The 18,172-nt window shown below is 38.1% G+C and overlaps 1 protein-coding gene across 5 annotated transcripts in view; it reads left to right on the forward strand.

The window, feature by feature from the left end:
- Positions 1-18,172, forward strand: part of LARP7 (La ribonucleoprotein 7, transcriptional regulator) — a 36,090-nt gene that overhangs the window by 8,206 nt on the left and 9,712 nt on the right. For all 5 annotated transcript variants that reach the window (XM_007054427.4, XM_043545344.1, XM_037897058.1 and 2 more), the window contains 6 exons: positions 2,497-2,661; positions 3,882-3,990; positions 5,778-6,152; positions 8,293-8,428; positions 13,956-14,110; positions 15,216-15,334. In XM_007054427.4, the coding sequence (XP_007054489.3) occupies positions 2,497-2,661; positions 3,882-3,990; positions 5,778-6,152; positions 8,293-8,428; positions 13,956-14,110; positions 15,216-15,334 (1,059 nt within the window). The remainder of the gene's footprint in view (positions 1-2,496; positions 2,662-3,881; positions 3,991-5,777; positions 6,153-8,292; positions 8,429-13,955; positions 14,111-15,215; positions 15,335-18,172) is intronic.

Here is an 18,172-nt window from a genome sequence, read left to right on the forward strand (position 1 = left end):
TGTTCTTCTGCAAATGCAGTAGATTAAAAGCCAGAGCCGGGGTTAGGGGACAACAAGCAGGGCAATTGCCCGGGGCCCCACAAAGCTAAGTTGCTTGGGCTTTGACTTCAGCCCTGGGCAGCGGGATTCGGGCTTCAGTTTTCTGCCCTGGGCCCTAGGGAGTCTGACGGTGGCCCTGGTCTCTGATTTATATCGGTGAACCCCCCCTGAAACTTGCTCGCAGCCCCCAGGGGGCCCCGGACACCTGGTTGAGAACTGCTGGTCTACACAACAATAAAACATCCTGCGACTGGCTCGGGTTTGCGGGGCTCAGGCTGGTGGGACTTGGGCTTCAGGGCTGTAAAATTTGTGGTGTAGATGTTTGAGCTCAGACTGGGCCCTGAGCTTGGGCTCCAGTCCAAGCCTGAACATCTGCACCACAGTTTTACAGTCCTGCATCCCAAGCCCTACAAGCCCAACTCACCTGACCCCAGCCAGCTGCAGGTGTTTAAATGCTGTGTAGGTATTCCCTAGGGCTATGTCTGTACTGCAGTGAGACACCTTCGACTGGCCTGTGACTAGAGTTTTGGGCTAAGGAGATGTTTAATTGCAAAGTAGACATTTGGGCTGGGGCCTGAGCTCTGGAACTCTCCCACCTTGCAGAGTCCTAGAGCCCAGGCTGCAGCCTGAGCCCAAATGTCTACATCGCAATTAAACAGCCCCTTAGCCTGAGCCAACTGACACAGGCCAGCTGAAGGGTTTTTAACTGCAATGTAGACACATCCTTAGAGTCCTTGATAAGTTCTGCTTCCATACTGGAGAAGGGGGGGGAGAGAGGTTTTTGTGCAGGATCAACACAAAGACCGCTTTTGTAGTTTCAGATGAATAGGAACACATCCTTTGCATTTCACAAAAAAATCTGCTACTGTACTTGGGCTCACGGGGACAATAGCGTATTTTTCAGCGTATGCAGCAATGCACAGCTCCATTTTTGAAACAAGAATAAAGTCCATGTAATGTATTCCTTTAAGGAGTCGCTTCATTATCTTACCTATAAAAAGAAACTTCCCTTAAGGCTTAATTGAAGTTTAAATTTCAAAACAAGTTTTACAAAGATAATATTACGGTTAATAAACTTTCTCTGCTCTACTTTCGACTCCCTAGCAGTGCGTAATTGTTTCTGGTGCTGTACATATCCCATTAAATATTTTATGTAGTTTTAAATTCACTGACATTTAGATTGTATCAAAACTATAATGGAATGTGCTGCTCAGGCAGGCAGAGCCCATACTAAACCAATCATTTAACAAGAAGTTTCTCTCTCTTTTGGAACAGTGTAGTGTCTTGTCACTAAGTTCTTCAGTTAAAATCTTTTTAGAAAGATAAACCCGTTGGGAGACTATAAATAATGCTGACATTGCAATTTTTGTTTCTATAAGTGTTCGAAGGTGTATCTTGTCAAATGGGCCACCCATAAGGGCATCTTTAGAAAGGTATAGGAAGCTATTCCTGAACTAGAAAGAGCTAATAGTTTGGACAAGCTTCCACTGTCAGCAGTAAGGGGAAGCTAGTAGGAATTGAGGCAGGCTGTCTGCAAGTTGCCAAAATGTGTGGCATAAAATTGCCAATTCATATGTGCCCCTATTGCCCAGGTGACTGGCTGAAAACCCCACACTGGTCATCACTACAGATGGGCAATTAGCATACTAGTGCTCATCATAAAGTTTAAAAACTAAAGAGCTACCAGGTTTAATTTACCAGTTCTTTCACTAGTGCTTGTTTGTTGTTGCAAATGAACACGTATTTCTCTGAAGTGTGAGTTACCCAAAGTCAAAAAACCATTGTGCTGAATTGAATTGAATTGAATTGATTGTTTCAAGCCAATGAGACTGCACTGGCTCAAGGTTCCTTATGCATGGATGTGATTGCTGAATTGAGTTTCTGGTACAGGAAACGAGAAAATAACATATATCAAATGTACATTGTTGTTTTTACCAAGGGTACAGTTTAAAGCTGTGGTGGGCAACCTGCGGCCCATCAGGGTAATCCACTGGCGGGCCGTGAGACAGTTTGTTTACACTGACCATCCGCAGGCACGGCCGCCTGCAGCTCCCAGTGGCCAGGAATGGCAAACTGCGGGCGGCCGTGCCTGCGGACAGTCAGTGTAAACAAACTGTCTCGCAACCCGCCAGTGGATTACCCTGATGGGCCGCAGGTTGCCCACCACAGGTTTAAAGTGACATTTCCAGATGAATGCTAAAACCTGCTGTTCCCCATACTGATTAATTTACTATTATTTATCTACCTATTTCATTCAGTAAGCAAACTTGTCTAGAAATGTGAAAATATTTCCTAATTTTTCTTAGGTATTTCATTGAAAACTGTTAAATAGCTAGCAGTACTAGGCTACATTGAGCCTCTGATACTGTGGTAACTGACTATATGGGAATGTGTATATTATATTGCTAAAAGAGATATGTTTCATCTTTTTTTTTTTTTTTTTTTTTTTTTTTTAAGGAGCTGCTTCCCAAAAATGTCAACCACAGTTGGATTGAGCGGGTATTTGGGAAATGTGGTAATGTAGTTTATGTCAGTATCCCACGTTATAAGTCCACTGGAGACCCAAAGGGATTTGCATTTGTTGAATTTGAAACAAGAGAGCAAGCAGACAAAGCTATTGAGGTAGGCCCATCTTTAACACTTCTTTCCATGTCATAATTAAGACTATGATTTAGTCATGGGTATTTTTAGTAAAAGTCACGGACAGGTCACAGGCAATAAACAAAAAGTCAGAGCCAGTGACCTGTCCATGACTTTTACTAAAAATACCCATGACTAAATCTTAGGTGCTGGGGGAGAGGGGGTTCTCCAGCAGACGCTGCTGATCTGGGGGAGGGTGCTCTGGTGGTCGCTGCTGCTCTAGGGGGGTGGGTCCCCACCACTGCTTCTCTAAGGATGGGGGCAGCCCAGGGGGCGCCGCCGCCACCACTCCTCCGAGCCAGGGGGCGGCGCCTGGGACCAGCTGCCTGGGGCTGCCCAAGCAGCGGCCGGTGTGGCTGGCCCCGGGCCGGGCACGGCTGCTTGGGCAGCCCTGGGGTCAGCAGCTGAAGCTGCAGAAGTCACGGAGGTCCTGGAAAGTAAAGGAATCCATGATTTCCGTGATCTCAGTGAAAGACTCGCAGCCTTAGGCATAATAGAGTGGCAAACGTGAATAGTCTCTAGTGCTGTAAAGGGAAGTGGAAGGGAAACTTAAATACAGGAATTCTCAGAAATGATATAATTTCAAAGCCTGGATATCACCTTGATTTTTTTTTTGTCATTTTTCCCCCCAAAACCTGCAAATAGCTTCACAAACTGTAAAGTTTTCTAATTCAGTTAAATTAAGTGAAGCAAATAAGAGAAATGCACACTGATATTTTCTCCCTTAATTTAATTGGGCTATTTTTTAGCTCCTTTTGACCCAGAATAAAAGTGTCTGTTTATGACAGCAGCAAAATGGGAATGAAATGGCCTCGCACAGCTCACTGGAAGAGGATAGTGAAGGTATTAATACTAACTTTTATCATAGTTTTGTGGTGTGGTCTTAAGGTTTTAGAAATTATCATTCCATAGCACAACAAAAACAAAAGTAAAACTGTTGTATTGGCCAAAGGAGCTAGTAAACTAATGACTTGAAGACTAAAACTTTTAAGCAGTGCTTGTGGACTAATGATCAAAAAGAAGGTGGTTCCCCCTTGGTTGGATTCTTCAGAGACCACATCTTTCTAGAATGAGTGTAGGGACAGTATATATTTTTAGTAATTATTTCTTTTTGGGGGGGAGGGTATTCCGCTGTGAATAAATTTAGTTTTTAAATAATATTTTGTTGATCTTAAATACTTCCTATTTTTTTTTAATTTAAGTTTTTGAATAATCCACCAGAAGAAGCACCAAGAAAACCTGGGATGTTCCCCAGAACAGTAAAAAATAAGCCTGTTCCTGCGCTGAATACAAGTGACTGCAGTGTAGTGGGTAAGTATTTTGGGAGGGGGAGGGGAATATTTTGGGCATAATAATTTTTAATTCAGACATCTTAAACTCCTTTTGCGTAAACTCCTTAATTAATCTATTAATTTAAAACTTTATTGAAACGGAAATTTGTAATTTTTTTTTGTTTTCCTTGGCAAATATGGGTTTATGAAGCATCTCTGTTTTCAGTAGTAAATTTCTGCCTCTCTTTTCTTTCTTGAATAAGGATGAAAATGTCCTTTCTTGCTAACCAAGAAGCAACATTGTTTAAATGATGATTAATAAATAGTACAGCCTAGTCTTCTAGTATGAAAGCAAACAATCACCATGAGTCCCAGTCAAATTTGTCACACTTGCATAAAAACATTTAGTATTGAAGAGAAGGCTATAAATTACAATAGCAAAATTACATTTAAAGATTGTTAAGGCCACTAAAACCAAAATGTGACCACCTAACAGGTCTTGGATGGCAACCATCTGGCATTTTTCTTTCTGTTGAACTTGTTAGCTGTATTTCTTTATGAGTTCTTTCACTAGTAGAACCAGAGAAATTTACCAGAATTTTACTGTCTGAACATCTCACTGAGGATCATTCACAGTCTTCATAACTCCATTGCCTCTGAGCAGAGACTTCTAAATGTCAGTAGAATGTTTGCTCACAGAAACATGGGAAAATTGCCAAGGGAAAGCCCTTCAATATGCTTGAGCAGTGGTGTTCTGTAAATGATCTGTAGATTAATTTTGATAGCATAATCTTTCAAGGAGCATGATTATAGTTTCAGTTGATTTGCTCAGCTCATTCTTACCTTGTTTTTGACAGAGGAGCTCACTTTGTCTCATACAGGGTCTTGAGGCTCCCTCCATTCATACAGTGAGTTTCTCCATCACATCCATCATTTTTCTGGCCAATGACTGACTACTCCTTTATTAACAACAAGGCTTTGCTCCTTAATCATTTGTAGTGGTGATTGGTGTGAATCAAAAGGTGGAGGTGCCGCTTCTGTGTCAGGGCCTGACTGTGCTGCTTCTCAGTAGTGTTCCCAGCCCATGCCAGTCTGGAAGCAAATAAACAGTACTGGGTATCAGACCTAATTTTCCCACATTACAGTACAGATAACCTCCCTATTAGGTAATTTGGCAGGCATGTAGTTCTTGCTATATACAAATTGCGATAGATTCAGTGGGTTCATAAAAGCAGTTATGACATTTTCCCAATATCTACCAAAGGTTGGGTCTCCCCAATAGACCTCCTAATTTAAATCAGCCAGCTGTCCTATTTACTTGTCCATCTTGAGTCAGTAAGGACCCTTCTCTTTCCTGCCAACCTCCAAAAGCAGCCAGTTCCAGGGAATGTTGTAATCACATACAAATCGTGAGGAAGAGCAGGACTTTACCTCCAACCCTTTCAGGCACTCTTGATTCTCTCTGCTAACTCAACAGGAAGCATTCTAGGAAACCTCTTCTTAACCTTCACTTATAAGACCATGCCCCCCCTCTATATTGGGAGATTCCAGCAAAAACCCCTCTAGTTTTATCTCATCACCCTAAAATAATCAGTAAAGCCCTCTGGGACCATCTCTTGCCTCTTTTCAGTAATTGAAAAGAAGTCTTACAGGATGATCCCCATCCTAACTTTCCCAGGAACTGAAAATTGAACTTAAGGCTCAAACTCTGATCTCTTCATATGAGGGCATGTTTTGCTACCTCTATGTAATTAGGCTCTCTGATCTAAACTTTCATCAGGAATGCTAATTGACAAAGTTCTAAATGTGGTGTTTTGCTTTATACAGAAGAGAAGAAGAAGAAGAAAAAGAAAAAATCCAAAATGAAGAAAGAGAGCAGTGTACAGTCAGCTGCAGAAATGAAAGAATCAAACATGGACACTACTGCAGATCAAATAAGCAAGTCAAAGAGACACAGAACAACATCTGAGTGCTTGGAAATGGAAGTATCTGGAGTCCATAGGCAATCTTCTAAGAAAGAGAGAAAAAAATGGGATAGAATAGAAAGTCCAGAATTAACTGAGGAAAGTAGGCTAGGGAAGAGAAAAAGAAGCAACTCTGGAGATGTAGAGGCATTAGGTGCAAAAGTCAAGAAAACTGCTCAAAAAGATGATGTTCATTCTGCAAAAGAAGAAACGACAGAAGTTCAAAAGGATTCCATAGGTAAAAATATTATTGAATTTTGTAACTTTTGTATTTCCTTTTAGCTGCAGAAAAGCAAAATTAAAGAGAGAGATGGATTTTGGCAATCTTCCAGAGATAGTGAAAGGTGGGTTTGCGGAAGAGGAAGAAGTGGGAATCGGGGAAGAGATTGGGAGCCAAAAAAGAATTTCCTTCTCAGTGTTAGAAATCTTATTGTTATAGTGTAAGTAAAGGCAAATCGGTTCCTGAAAACCCACTTCCTTATGGAAAGGTGGAATTTTGGACGAGTTAGTATCTTGTGGCAGACAAGTGAAGGAGTGGGGAGCCCAGTAGGAGTCAAGGCTAGAGAAGAGCAGGGTTCCATGAAAGGAGGAGGGAGTGAAGGTGGTGTGCGTAGAGGGAGGTGGGGGATACATGCTCATGGCTTTGGGAGGGATGGCTTCAGGGGTTACTAGGCCTAGTACTTGGACTAGTGTGTACTGGGTAAATTTATGTGCTAAGGAGAGTGGCAATGGATTCAGACATTGGACACCAATTCCTTTTTATCAAAAGGACTTTAGTCTTTTGAAGCATTCATTAGTGGTATTTGGGCCAATAGCTGGCAGATACATAAGGGTTCAGAGAGTGAGTTGAGGAATATGTAGAGTTGGATGTCATTGCTCATAGAAGTTCTGTCAAGTTTAAAGCTAGCACAGAGACATTCCAGAGAGATGAGCTTGATGGAGAATAGCAGAGCGATTAGATCAGATTTGAGGCTCTTATCAGAAATTAATACGGTTTACAGAGAAGGCTCAAATCAGACCTGGTGTGGGCAGCTGGAACGCCACTGAAATTAGGTGTAGATTTAAAAACTCAGACTATGTTGAAAGGCCCCATATAAAAACCTAGATGGGTAGGTTTAAAATCAGAAAAGGAATGTGTTGGAGACGCTTTTTTCTTTTTCTTTTTTTAACTAGAAATAGGAAAGATCTAGTGACACAAGATATCAAAAGCTATGTCAAAATTACATGTGAAGATAAGGATCCATGGTTAAAGCTAAAAGTAAATAGCTAATCACTTAGACTACAGCAATCTTAGTTTGGGGAAAAGGTTGATATCCACAGGTCAAAAAGTTTGTGTTGAGAAAACAACTTCAGAACAAAAATCATAAAATCCTGGCAGGGACCTTTTGAGATCGAGTCCACACACTTGGCAGAGTGGGTTGCGACCCCATTTTAATGGGGTCACCAGGGCTGGCTTAGACTTGCTGGGGCCCAAGGCCAGAGCCAAAGCCTGAGTCCCACCTCCCTGGGGCCAAAGCTGAAGCCCAAGCCCCCTCTCCCCCCCCGTCTGGGGCCAAAGTCCGAGGGCTACAGGTCAGCGGGGCTTAAGTTACAGGGTTCTTGCTGGGGCGGAAGCCCTTGGGTTTCAGCTTTGGCCTCCCCACCTGGAGTGGTGGGGCTCATGCTTTGTCTTGGCCCCCCACCCGGTGCGATGGGGATCGGGCTTTTGGATCAGACTTCAGTCCCCCACCCTCCTGAGGTTGTGTAGTAATTTTTGTTTGAGAATCCCTGGGCTAGTGGCTCATGCTACTGATGAGGGGGAAAAGGTAGGGAGACAGCAACTATTGTTGGAAATCCATTAATTAGTTTCTCTTATTCACAGAGCTGGCGATGGTTTTGATGTGAACTGGAAGGGGTGTGGAGAGGAAAAGAATGATGGATTATAGGTGGATTAAGGGAGAATTAAGAATCTAAAATGAAGGAAGCAATGGAGTACAATATCTTTTCAACTTTGTAAAGGATAAACCGAAAATTCAGTGCTCAGTGTAGTAAGGAGTGAGGGGTTGGGGATGAAACAAAGTAGAGAAGAATAATAGTCTAAAACAAGCACCATTGCGTTCTGCATTGTTTTTCATGTTGGCTGACAGAGACAGTTTGTACTTGTCTGTACTTTTTTAAATATACTGTGGAAATAAATTAGAAGAGACCTCCCTACATTTCACTGTGATATTAGCAGGAAAAATTCAAACGGAAAAAGTTGATCATAAATGTTGTGTCTCAGCAGTGCTTCTTAGAGCAATGTAAATGAAGGAACATGCCATTTCAGTTATGTTTATCACTTTAAATATGATCTGTCCAAGTCATATCCAATTATCTTTCTTTTGGGGTTTTTCATTTAGAAGTTACTACAGAAGAGGAGAAAGACGGTGATAAGAAAGATACATCCCTTTCAAAATCAAAAAGGAAGCATAAGAAAAAGCACAAAGAAAGGCACAAGATGGGAGAGGAGGTCATTCCATTGAGAGTACTCTCAAAGTATGTTATGATACCAACTAATATGTTTATAGCATTCAGAGTATGTTTCTGAAGTTAGTAGTCCAATTTTTGTGCTGATTGCTGTCTTTTTGAATGGTATGGTATATAGTCAATGGTATTAACCTGCTTGAACTATAGGGCAGTAGAATTTTTTCCCCTCCTAATCAGTTAGCTGCTATAAGCTCTCAGTCAACATTAGTTCAAGTTAATGTCACTGCATTAATATATCAGATGAATTTATTTATTTGAGAACTTGTCAAAATTTGTCTTAAGACTGCTGTTTTAGGAGTAGTATTGGGGAAAATATTGTTTCCACCATATGGTGGGATGTTAGCTATATTCAGACCACGAAAAATACACAGAACCCTGCTGTCTTTGTGGCAAGTAACTTTCAGTAAAATTTTAAGGTCTACAGTTCTCACAGCATATGTTGATCACTAGCTGGGATCAAGATTAACCTTCCTTCTCTTCCCCACAATTAGGTTCATTATGGAAGCTTCTTAAACCTAATTAAGAATCTCTCATTGACCACTGTTCGATACTGAACTAAATGAAACTCTGGTCTGTACTTTGATGGCATTATACAGTTTGCATGAGGCAGACAGGTCTACTTTTTCTTCATGTAAACTGAGAGGACTAAATTACACCAGCGTTGCACCCTTTCAGTTTATGGACCATGCTTTTTTCCTTCCTATTAAAGGAATTAAAGTGCCTGAGATAGTAAAAAGAAAAGGAGTACTTGTGGCACCGTAGAGACTAACCAATTTATTTGAGCATAAGCTTTCGTGAGCTACAGCTCACTTATGCTCAAATAAATTGGTTAGTCTCTAAGGTGCCACAAGTACTCCTTTTCTTTTTGCGAATACAGACTAACACGGCTGTTACTCTGAAACCTGAGATAGTAAATGTTCAGGATTGAACTTCAGGCTTTCAGTTAATTCTTTCAACAAGTTAAATATTGTTTTTTGCACTTGTTTTCCAATTAATGAAAACTTAGCTTCAGTTATGATTTTACTATCCATGCAAACTATGGGGTCAGTCATGGCACCAAATCTGCTATTAGAAAGTCACTTTTCTCCTATGTAGTCCCATGATGTGTGTAGGTAATGTTTCATATATTTTACGTGTTTGTTTGGAAACCATATTATGATACTCTTTTATAAATTTTAACAGGCAGAACAAGCTATGTAGCTTATCTTGTAACTAGCAATAAGTTGAGTCTTGTGTGTGGTAAGTATTTATGGGATAAAAGCATTAAGTTTCCATTTTAAATGCTGCTTTTTAGCCAAGCTGTGTTGCCAAGTCCTTTGAATTTAATGGGATTCCTTCAAAAAGGATACTTTTAAAGAATTGTGGATAACTTGTACTTTCTTAGATCCTTCCAAGATCAAAATTTGAATTGTTCATGATTGTTGATTAGTATATTCTACAAGTGAACAGACCAAATTAATCCCCACAAACAAGTTTATAAGCAGGATCTTTTACATGTTTAAACTGTTATAGTTACCCAAATTTAAATGCCTTCATGTTTTGTCATAATGGTATATGTGAATGTGCATACTACTTTTACACCAACATGCCACTGTTAACTTTGTGTGACATTTGCAAATAAAAATAACTGTCCAATAAAATATCACAAGTTTCTAAAGTTTTACATACTTTATTAAATATTGCCAAACTGTGAAATTACGTATTGAATACAATGCATCTTTTGATATTTTATTTATCTGAGAACATCTTGTTTGTTTCACTAATTTGTCCAATATTACATTGCTATTTCCTGTAATATCTATTTGTATGTCTTACAGTCCATCACCATTGCTAAAGTGCAATTCCAGCTTTTACACAACAGAGTTGCATATTAGCAACAGTAGTGGCCTGCAGTTAAGATATTTGACAAGAGATATTTACAGCGAACTTCAGATAACAAAACAGGCTATTCAAATTAAAAAAACAAAAAATATATATGTTGCATCAGGGAGTCCCGTATGTAGCTCGGTAAAACTTCTCTTTAAAAAGGTTGCCATTTATTTAAAAGTAAAATTTTAAAAAATCCATACTAAAAATAAGTATTTTTCATATAAAAATTGCTATTCTCCTTTATAATAGACAGTAGTGTAGAAAATGTAAATTGAGTAGTTTTGTTTATTTACATTCCTTCTAATACTCTTAATACCAACATCTCATTGGATTTAAAAAACAGCTATCTGTTGCTCTGTGTGTTGTATGCTACCTGGAAAATACAAAAAATAGGTAGAAAAGCCCCAAAATACAGTACTATCAAATACAAACAACAAACTATCAAACACAAACAACATTCCAACTTGGGGGGCCTCCAGATAATCGGTGTACTTTTAACCAGAGTACTTAAAACAGCATTGATCTGTAAATAAGCAATTAGGATTCACCACAACTAAAACATGGAAGCACTTACTTTTTCAAGCATCCAGCAAGTACTTCCATGTTAAAGTAGAGGGGGTCCTTTACAACAAAGACTTAACTATTTTTGCAGGAGGGAGTGCATAGCTGTTATGAAAAGAGAAACTAACCTTGTATATAGAGATGCATTAGTGCTGTGGTGTCATGATGCCAGTCTAAGCCATGGATTCTAAGTGCTACTTACCTCATATGGGCAGGATTTCTCCCTTAGAGTATGTTTTAAATTACTATGGTAGGGTATTTTTGTATAGTTGAAATCTACAATGCATGGAATGTTTTTGCTACAGATTAATTACAATACTGTAAATCTGTAGTTCTCTTAGGTTTCCACATCAAATGTTTTCTGTGGAAATGGGCATTTTTTTCAGTGTAGATGTTCTGCAGTTGAAAAATCAGGATTCACCATCACTAAAACATGGAAGCACTTACTTTTTCAGGAGCAAAGCAAGTACTTCCACATTAAAGTAGTGGAGGTCCTTTAAGCTGAGACTGCAGACTTCTGTTATGCCTCTTTTTTCTGTAAAATATAACTATATATACAAATTTGTTAAAATATATATATATATAGCATGCACATTCAGACTGGTATTTTCTAATAGTAGAGTAATATATATAATATAAAATGTAATCTTTAGGCAGCATTATTGTTGTAAAAAATCTGAAGTTTGAAGTACAAACAACAATAAGGGTTGATATTTTAAAGGACAGACTTGCTAGCATTTGTTACTTTTTGCACATTTTAGTTTTCTTTCTGAGTTGTGATCAGTCTATTTTCTAGAAGTGTCATAAATTCAAGACACTCAGATCCACCACCACTGAAACATAGACGCACTTTTTCTAGGCAGCAGGTACCCCCATGTTAAATAAAGAGGGTCCTTTAAAAGTTGTCAGTAAATACCTCACTTGTAATAATCATTAATATTAATTACAACATACTCTCACTTAAATAAGTTGACCAGCAAAATCATACTAATTTTTTAAAATATAAATATAATTGTTACCTGACCCATATACTGGTCTTGTCTGAACACCAACTATTGTATAATAAGAGATTTTACACAATAGGTAAACATGATTTCTTATTTTTCCTCTTTTTGTGTTTATTTCCTTTTATGGGTCAACAAATCCTGTGACACAAGAGCAGAGGCAAGGTTCCTGTTTTTTCCACATGCATATTCCAGGACTGAGATCAGGATTCACCTCTACTAAAACATGGAAGCACTTACTTTTTATAGTCACAGAAAGCACCTCCATGTTAAAGTAGAAGGGGTCCATGTAAACCAGTACTTTGCAGTGTCTGCTGTCCTTTTCCACCAGTTCAGTACACCTGCTGCATGAAATATAACACAAGAATATTACATTTCTGTTCATTATTGCATAGTAGAAATGCTTCAGAAGATCATTATAAACATTGAATTACTTGCCTGGCTCATTCCTCATGGTCTTCTCTTCCTTTTCAGTCTCGTTAACAGGGAGTGCCTCCTCAGGCTCTTATTTATACCATACCTTACTACAGAGTGGCTGTTGCCTTTTTATCTCAAAGAATCATTACATGGCTCTTTTGTTATTTTAATGTCTTTGCTCTGTGAGAACGTATGATCCTGGGTGAGCTAGATGCTTTTTTGAAGTATACAGTTGTCAATGTTAACAGCTAAAACCATTACCACAAGATATCCTCCTCTTTAAAAATCCCCTATCAGCTTGTTTGATAGCACAGATTAGGGTAACAATGAGTCGTTCTCACACTGGCACTATAGGCATTGTGTTTCTTTAGAGCAAAGCTCTAGCTGTTTGCAGAAACATCTCCATGTTAAATGTATGTAAATATATAAATTGCTTCCATGCAGTGTGGATTTTTTTAAAAACTCTAATGCATTTGAATAGTAAGGAATGTTCTTATCTCTATAGATTTGGGGGGGAGGGTGAGTTTAACCAGTTGTTTTTTTAATCAGTGAATTTTCTAGAGAAAAGTGACTAATTTTTAATGTAGTAAAACTAAAGAGGGCTCTGTGAACTAACCAGTACTCCATTAGTGTCTGTGCTCTGTGTAATTCCAGTTCCAAATAATATGTCTGATTTACCAAAGCATTCAGAATGCTTTCTGAAGAAGATGCAATACATATGGCAATTTTTCAGTAATTTTGTTCTCCTGTTAGTATTTATTGAGGCCATTTAGAAGATAAAACGAAGTGGTAATTTAGTCAGATAACCATCAGACCCTAGACAGCTATATAAAAAGATGGGGAGGCCATTAAGCACAACAGGGGAGAGTCTCAGCTGGTATATATTGCCATAGCTCCAATTTACACCAACTGAGCATCTGCCCCCTGATGTCAGCTATAGTTTGTGTATTTTATTTGCAAGTCATTTTGACCATGTCAGCCTATCCCCACTCTCATTCGCTATCAAGATGTTGACTGTCACCTCCAATCAGTCCATGATGCTCCATTGCCTCCATTGCCCACTTGTTAATTTTTCAAACAAGCACCCTTGTGCCTTTTCCATACTGTGCTTTGCGCTTGGGGGGCACTCCCCATAAACATCTTCAAAGCTACCTCATTATCCTCCTTCAAAACCCTCCTCAATACTTGTCTTTTTCATCATGCCTACAAAAATTTGATAAGTTAGACTGTTGATATACTGAGACCACGCCTATCATGCTGACCATTGTTTCATGTTCTCTATGTATATAAATCTCCCCACTTGTATTTTTCACTGAATGCATCCGATGAAGTGAGCTGTAGCTCACAAAAGCTTATGCTCAAATAAATTTATTAGTCTCTAAGGTGCCACAAGTACTCCTTTTCTTTTTGCGAATGTTGTCTTGTTCTCTTGTGCTACCCCATCTGTCTCTATCTGTTGTCTCTTGTCTTATACTTAGATTACGTTTTTGGGGGCAGGAACTGTCTTTTTGTTCTGTGTTTGTACAGCACCTAGCTGGGGTTCTGGTCCATGACAAGGGCTCCCAGACTCTGCAGTAATACAAATAATATCATAATTTTGTCTTCATGTTTGCAGTGGCTTTTTTTAAGTAATTATTTTTGCACAAGTATTGACATTTTTATTCCTAAATCTTTGTTTTACGTAGGAGTGAATGGATGGATCTGAAGCAAGAATATTTGGCCCTTCAAAAAGCCAGCATGGCTTCCTTAAAGAAAACAATGTCCCAAATCAAATCTGAGTGTGTGGAGAAGATGGAAACAGATGGTGTACAAAAGCGTCCTCAAACAAAAAATGTCAAATGTAAAGGTTTTTCTGATCTTTATATTGTGTGTTTTTATGATGGGGTTGGTTTTTTTTAATGCAGTTGGTGGTCATTAGAGTTTGATATTCTAATAGAACTGGAGACTAGATCTATATCAAAATAGTTCTACAGTGTACTGACTTCTCTGAATGGAAAAGGCAGAGTGAAATAAAGTTTTTACAACACTTCATATTAAAGGAGCTATGTTATATAAAATAAATTGTATTAATATTGATTCTGATTTATTGCATTATCTGAATTAATGAATAATCAAATTATTTAGAAAATAATCCAAGATTACAAAATGATCTTTGGTTTTGAGACGTTTAGTTTAATTTAATGATAATGTTCCATAGTAAACTAACACATGTATTGCGGTAGTTTCCATTTAAGGACTGTCTATATAAGCAGTGCTTCCATGGTAGTCAGAACCATGTTTCAACTCAGTTCTTGACAGTATGATGCTAGCAAGGTTTCTGTGGTGAGTGTAGATGGGATAAACAGTGTTCCAGACAGGTTTACAAAACTATATGGTAGAAACAGACCAGGTTATGATTCACCCTGTTTAGTGACCAAGGTACTGTACACTGTTTGTACCTACTACCTCACAAGAACTACACTAAAACATTTTTCCAGCAATAATAAAGAAAAGTGCCTTACGCTGTTACTGGGTTGCACTGGATCCCCTGAACTTCTGTCCACAAACTTCTAGCCTAGGAGCATTAAACCTTTTTCAGCACTCTTCAGGATTTGGGGTGCAAAGATCCTTACCATAGGTCGTGTTTAAAACTGCAAAAGGACTTGTATATGGCCCTTTTTTAGGAGGGATTTCTAATTGATTCATTCATTATGCCACCTGGTATTGTCACTTTGGTTTTTATCCTTTGAAATACTCGTCACTGCCATCAATAGCCATATATACAAACTGATCCAAACTAAGTATATATCCATTGCAACAGTGTTTGGTATCTGTTGTTTCATTCAGTGTCTGAACACCACCACAAGATTTATTGCATTGTTTGTGTGATTTTTGTGGTTATCTTGTGTTTGTCAAGTTAATACATGTGAACTTTCATTATGCTCTTTTCCTCTTCAAATTAACAGCCACCAGTGAAGATTCTGGTCCCCCTGAGAAAGCTAACACAATGGGACCACAGTTTGTGAATGGAGTAATTGTGAAGATCATTAGCACCGAACCCCTACCAGGCAGGAAACACATCAAGGTAATGCCTTTGTAACCTCAGGGCAGCTGTTATCTTTTCCCCTTATACCATCCTGAAAATGATTGAATGCCATTTAAACAAGTCGTATTGAATTTCTATCTGGCAACTAGCTGTATACATATTTCTGAAGAGTACCCATTAATGGAAGATTTCATTAAAGCAGAACCAGGTTGAGAGAACCTATATCAAAACCAAAAGTAATAAAAGCTTTGGGGAGAGGAAAGCGCTCTTCCAGAGAAGTCAAGTTTACCATGAAAATAAGTTTTATAAAACAGATTTACTTTTTATTGGGGGTGAGTTGTTTTCTCCCTCCATCACCAGCCCTGACTGCTCCACCCTTGCAATATAGGTATGACAGACATCAGTTGAATTCTGTATTGTTAAGAAAACAAACAAAATAACTATTTAAGTTACTGGTAAGCTGTTTTTACTTCATCTAAAGGCAAAATGGATGATAGTTGCTTAATATAGAATAATCTCTATTAAAAATAATATACTGTGCCAGTAATTTTTTACTGAACTTTTTTTTTACTTAATAAGGTTTGTTCATCTAAGAGGAACTTGAGGCCAATAAAGTGCTGCCTGAATGAGAGTCATAAAATATTTCCCTAGGTGACTCACAATTATTCTAAAAATGCCATTTATGTTGCATGTGGCTATATGTAATTTGATAAATGAAATAACATGTAAGTGTTACTTATTTTTGTGCTTGTCAAATTGGTATTTTGGCCTTAGTTTACACAAAACTTGATATAAATTTGCAATGCTGTGACGTGATAAAGGACCAGCATTCTTTTTTTATTATTTGCAACTTGCAGCTTCTTATGTATTTTTGGTTGAGATAAGAAAGAATAAATAGAGACATGAACTTGTGCCTGTTTGGGGAAACACAGAAACTGATGGTCATTTTTATCACTTGCCCCTAATTTAAATAGGAAACCTCCATTTCAGAAGCCCCGGCACAGTACTATATGAAGTATTAGTGTACGCTGGTTCTTTTTGTGTAGTTAGGGACCTGAATTATTAAATGAACTGAATCAGTTCTTTTATGATACTTAAATCAGAAGGTTTAACACTTGTTTACTGTTTGAAAAGCATTCATTATGTTATATTGGAATGAATACTCTGTAGATCATTTAAGGCAATGAGAGAACTATTTCAGCTCTGGTCTTGCAAAGAGTTATGCAATTGCTTAATTTTACAATCCTGTGAATAATACAATTGAAGTCAGGGTGGCTAATCATAAGTGTCTAAACTTCAGCATGTGCGTAAATTTTTGCAAGATCTGGGCCATATCTCTCTCACTGAAAACAAATTGGTGATATGCTTTCAACTGAATCAGTCTTATCTATTTAGGTATTTATAAGCAGCTATCTAAGATCCAAGAGACATTAATGAGAGAATGTCTGACCTCCTCCCTCGCCCTCGCTCACTCATCACTTGTAATAGCTAAGCGCTATTCAACGTTTGTCTGCTCTTACATGTTTTATTATGTCAGGGTTTGTGTTACAACATGATGTAATATAGTCAAGGGGATAACAAAGTTTTGGTCTTGTTTGTGTAGATGAAATCAAACTGTATTAGACTCTGGTATTTTCAGATATGTAAATCAAATTACTTGCCTGATTTGCGTCAGTCTTAAAAAATAAATGATCTGACCTGTGACTAAGCATGAAAATTCTCAGGGGAAAATAAAGAACTGTGAAAATATGAATTATAATAGAAAGTCACTCCCCATCTTAACTGTGGAGTCACACCATGACTAGAGAATAAACAGGGTAGACATAGCATTTTACAAAATATTACACACAAATATTACTGTGTTTTGGCTTACTTTAGGAAATTATGGAAATATTCTGTTGCTGGTCTGGTCACCTCTATGTTGTAAGTCTAGGTTTCAAAGTACATTCTTGACAGATGTGCAAAATATTTTTTGCTGGCTTATTGCATTATTTTTAATGTAACATTATTGCTTAAACATTTCAATTCTTATTACCAAAATGTTGTTTCATGCTACTGAGTGGAGGCACTTTTCAGAGATCAACCAATAAGCAAATATTCTTGTAAAATTAATTTTGGTAGTCTGAATAATTTTCTGTGGAAATGTTAAGTGGGAATACCAAACTTGGGGTGAAAAGGTTTTGTTTGGACCACACATGGTCTTATCAACCTAGGTGCTGGGGGGGTTTAAGATTCAGCCTTGCAGCTGGAGGGTTAAAAGTAGTGCCTAATTCTTGCATAGAAACATTTTTACTTGAAGTAAGTACCTGCTGTGAATGAAATTGACTAGGAATGAGCGATACCAGTTAATTTCCCTCACAGCAAGTTTCACAGGTAAGGTATTTGATTGAAAGAGTGTGTGTGACTCTTCCTTCTTCGGCTGCTGGTGTCAGTTTTCAGGCGGAGATCATTTGGTATAGGAGAAAAGGAACTCCAGTATCCACCATAGTGTTCCATGTACTGATTTCCTAACTTGTTCACCATTCTTGAGCTTTTTCTTTTCATTTTCCACAGTCCTAACCTTAAATAAAATATTTAGGTGTGGAAGTAAATATATTTTTGTTGGACTAACATATGAAATGGAAATACTATTGCATTACATAATTCTTCTTCTGCTGTCATCCCTCCTAATGACTGTAAAGAACATCAACAAGGGTTAGCAGTTGTGTGGATTCATAATAGATGTAGCCTGAGCTTGGGTTCTTGGGAAACATACAACTCTGAGGTAAATTATATAGTTCTCGATCTAGTAAAAATTGACTGTTCATAGATTTTCTTCTGAAAACTCAATAAATGTTAGCCAGAAATTATTTGACGTCAGATTCGTTTATTAATGTA

This window comes from Chelonia mydas, chromosome 4, assembly GCF_015237465.2.
Source record: "Chelonia mydas isolate rCheMyd1 chromosome 4, rCheMyd1.pri.v2, whole genome shotgun sequence".
NCBI lineage: Eukaryota > Metazoa > Chordata > Testudines > Cheloniidae > Chelonia > Chelonia mydas.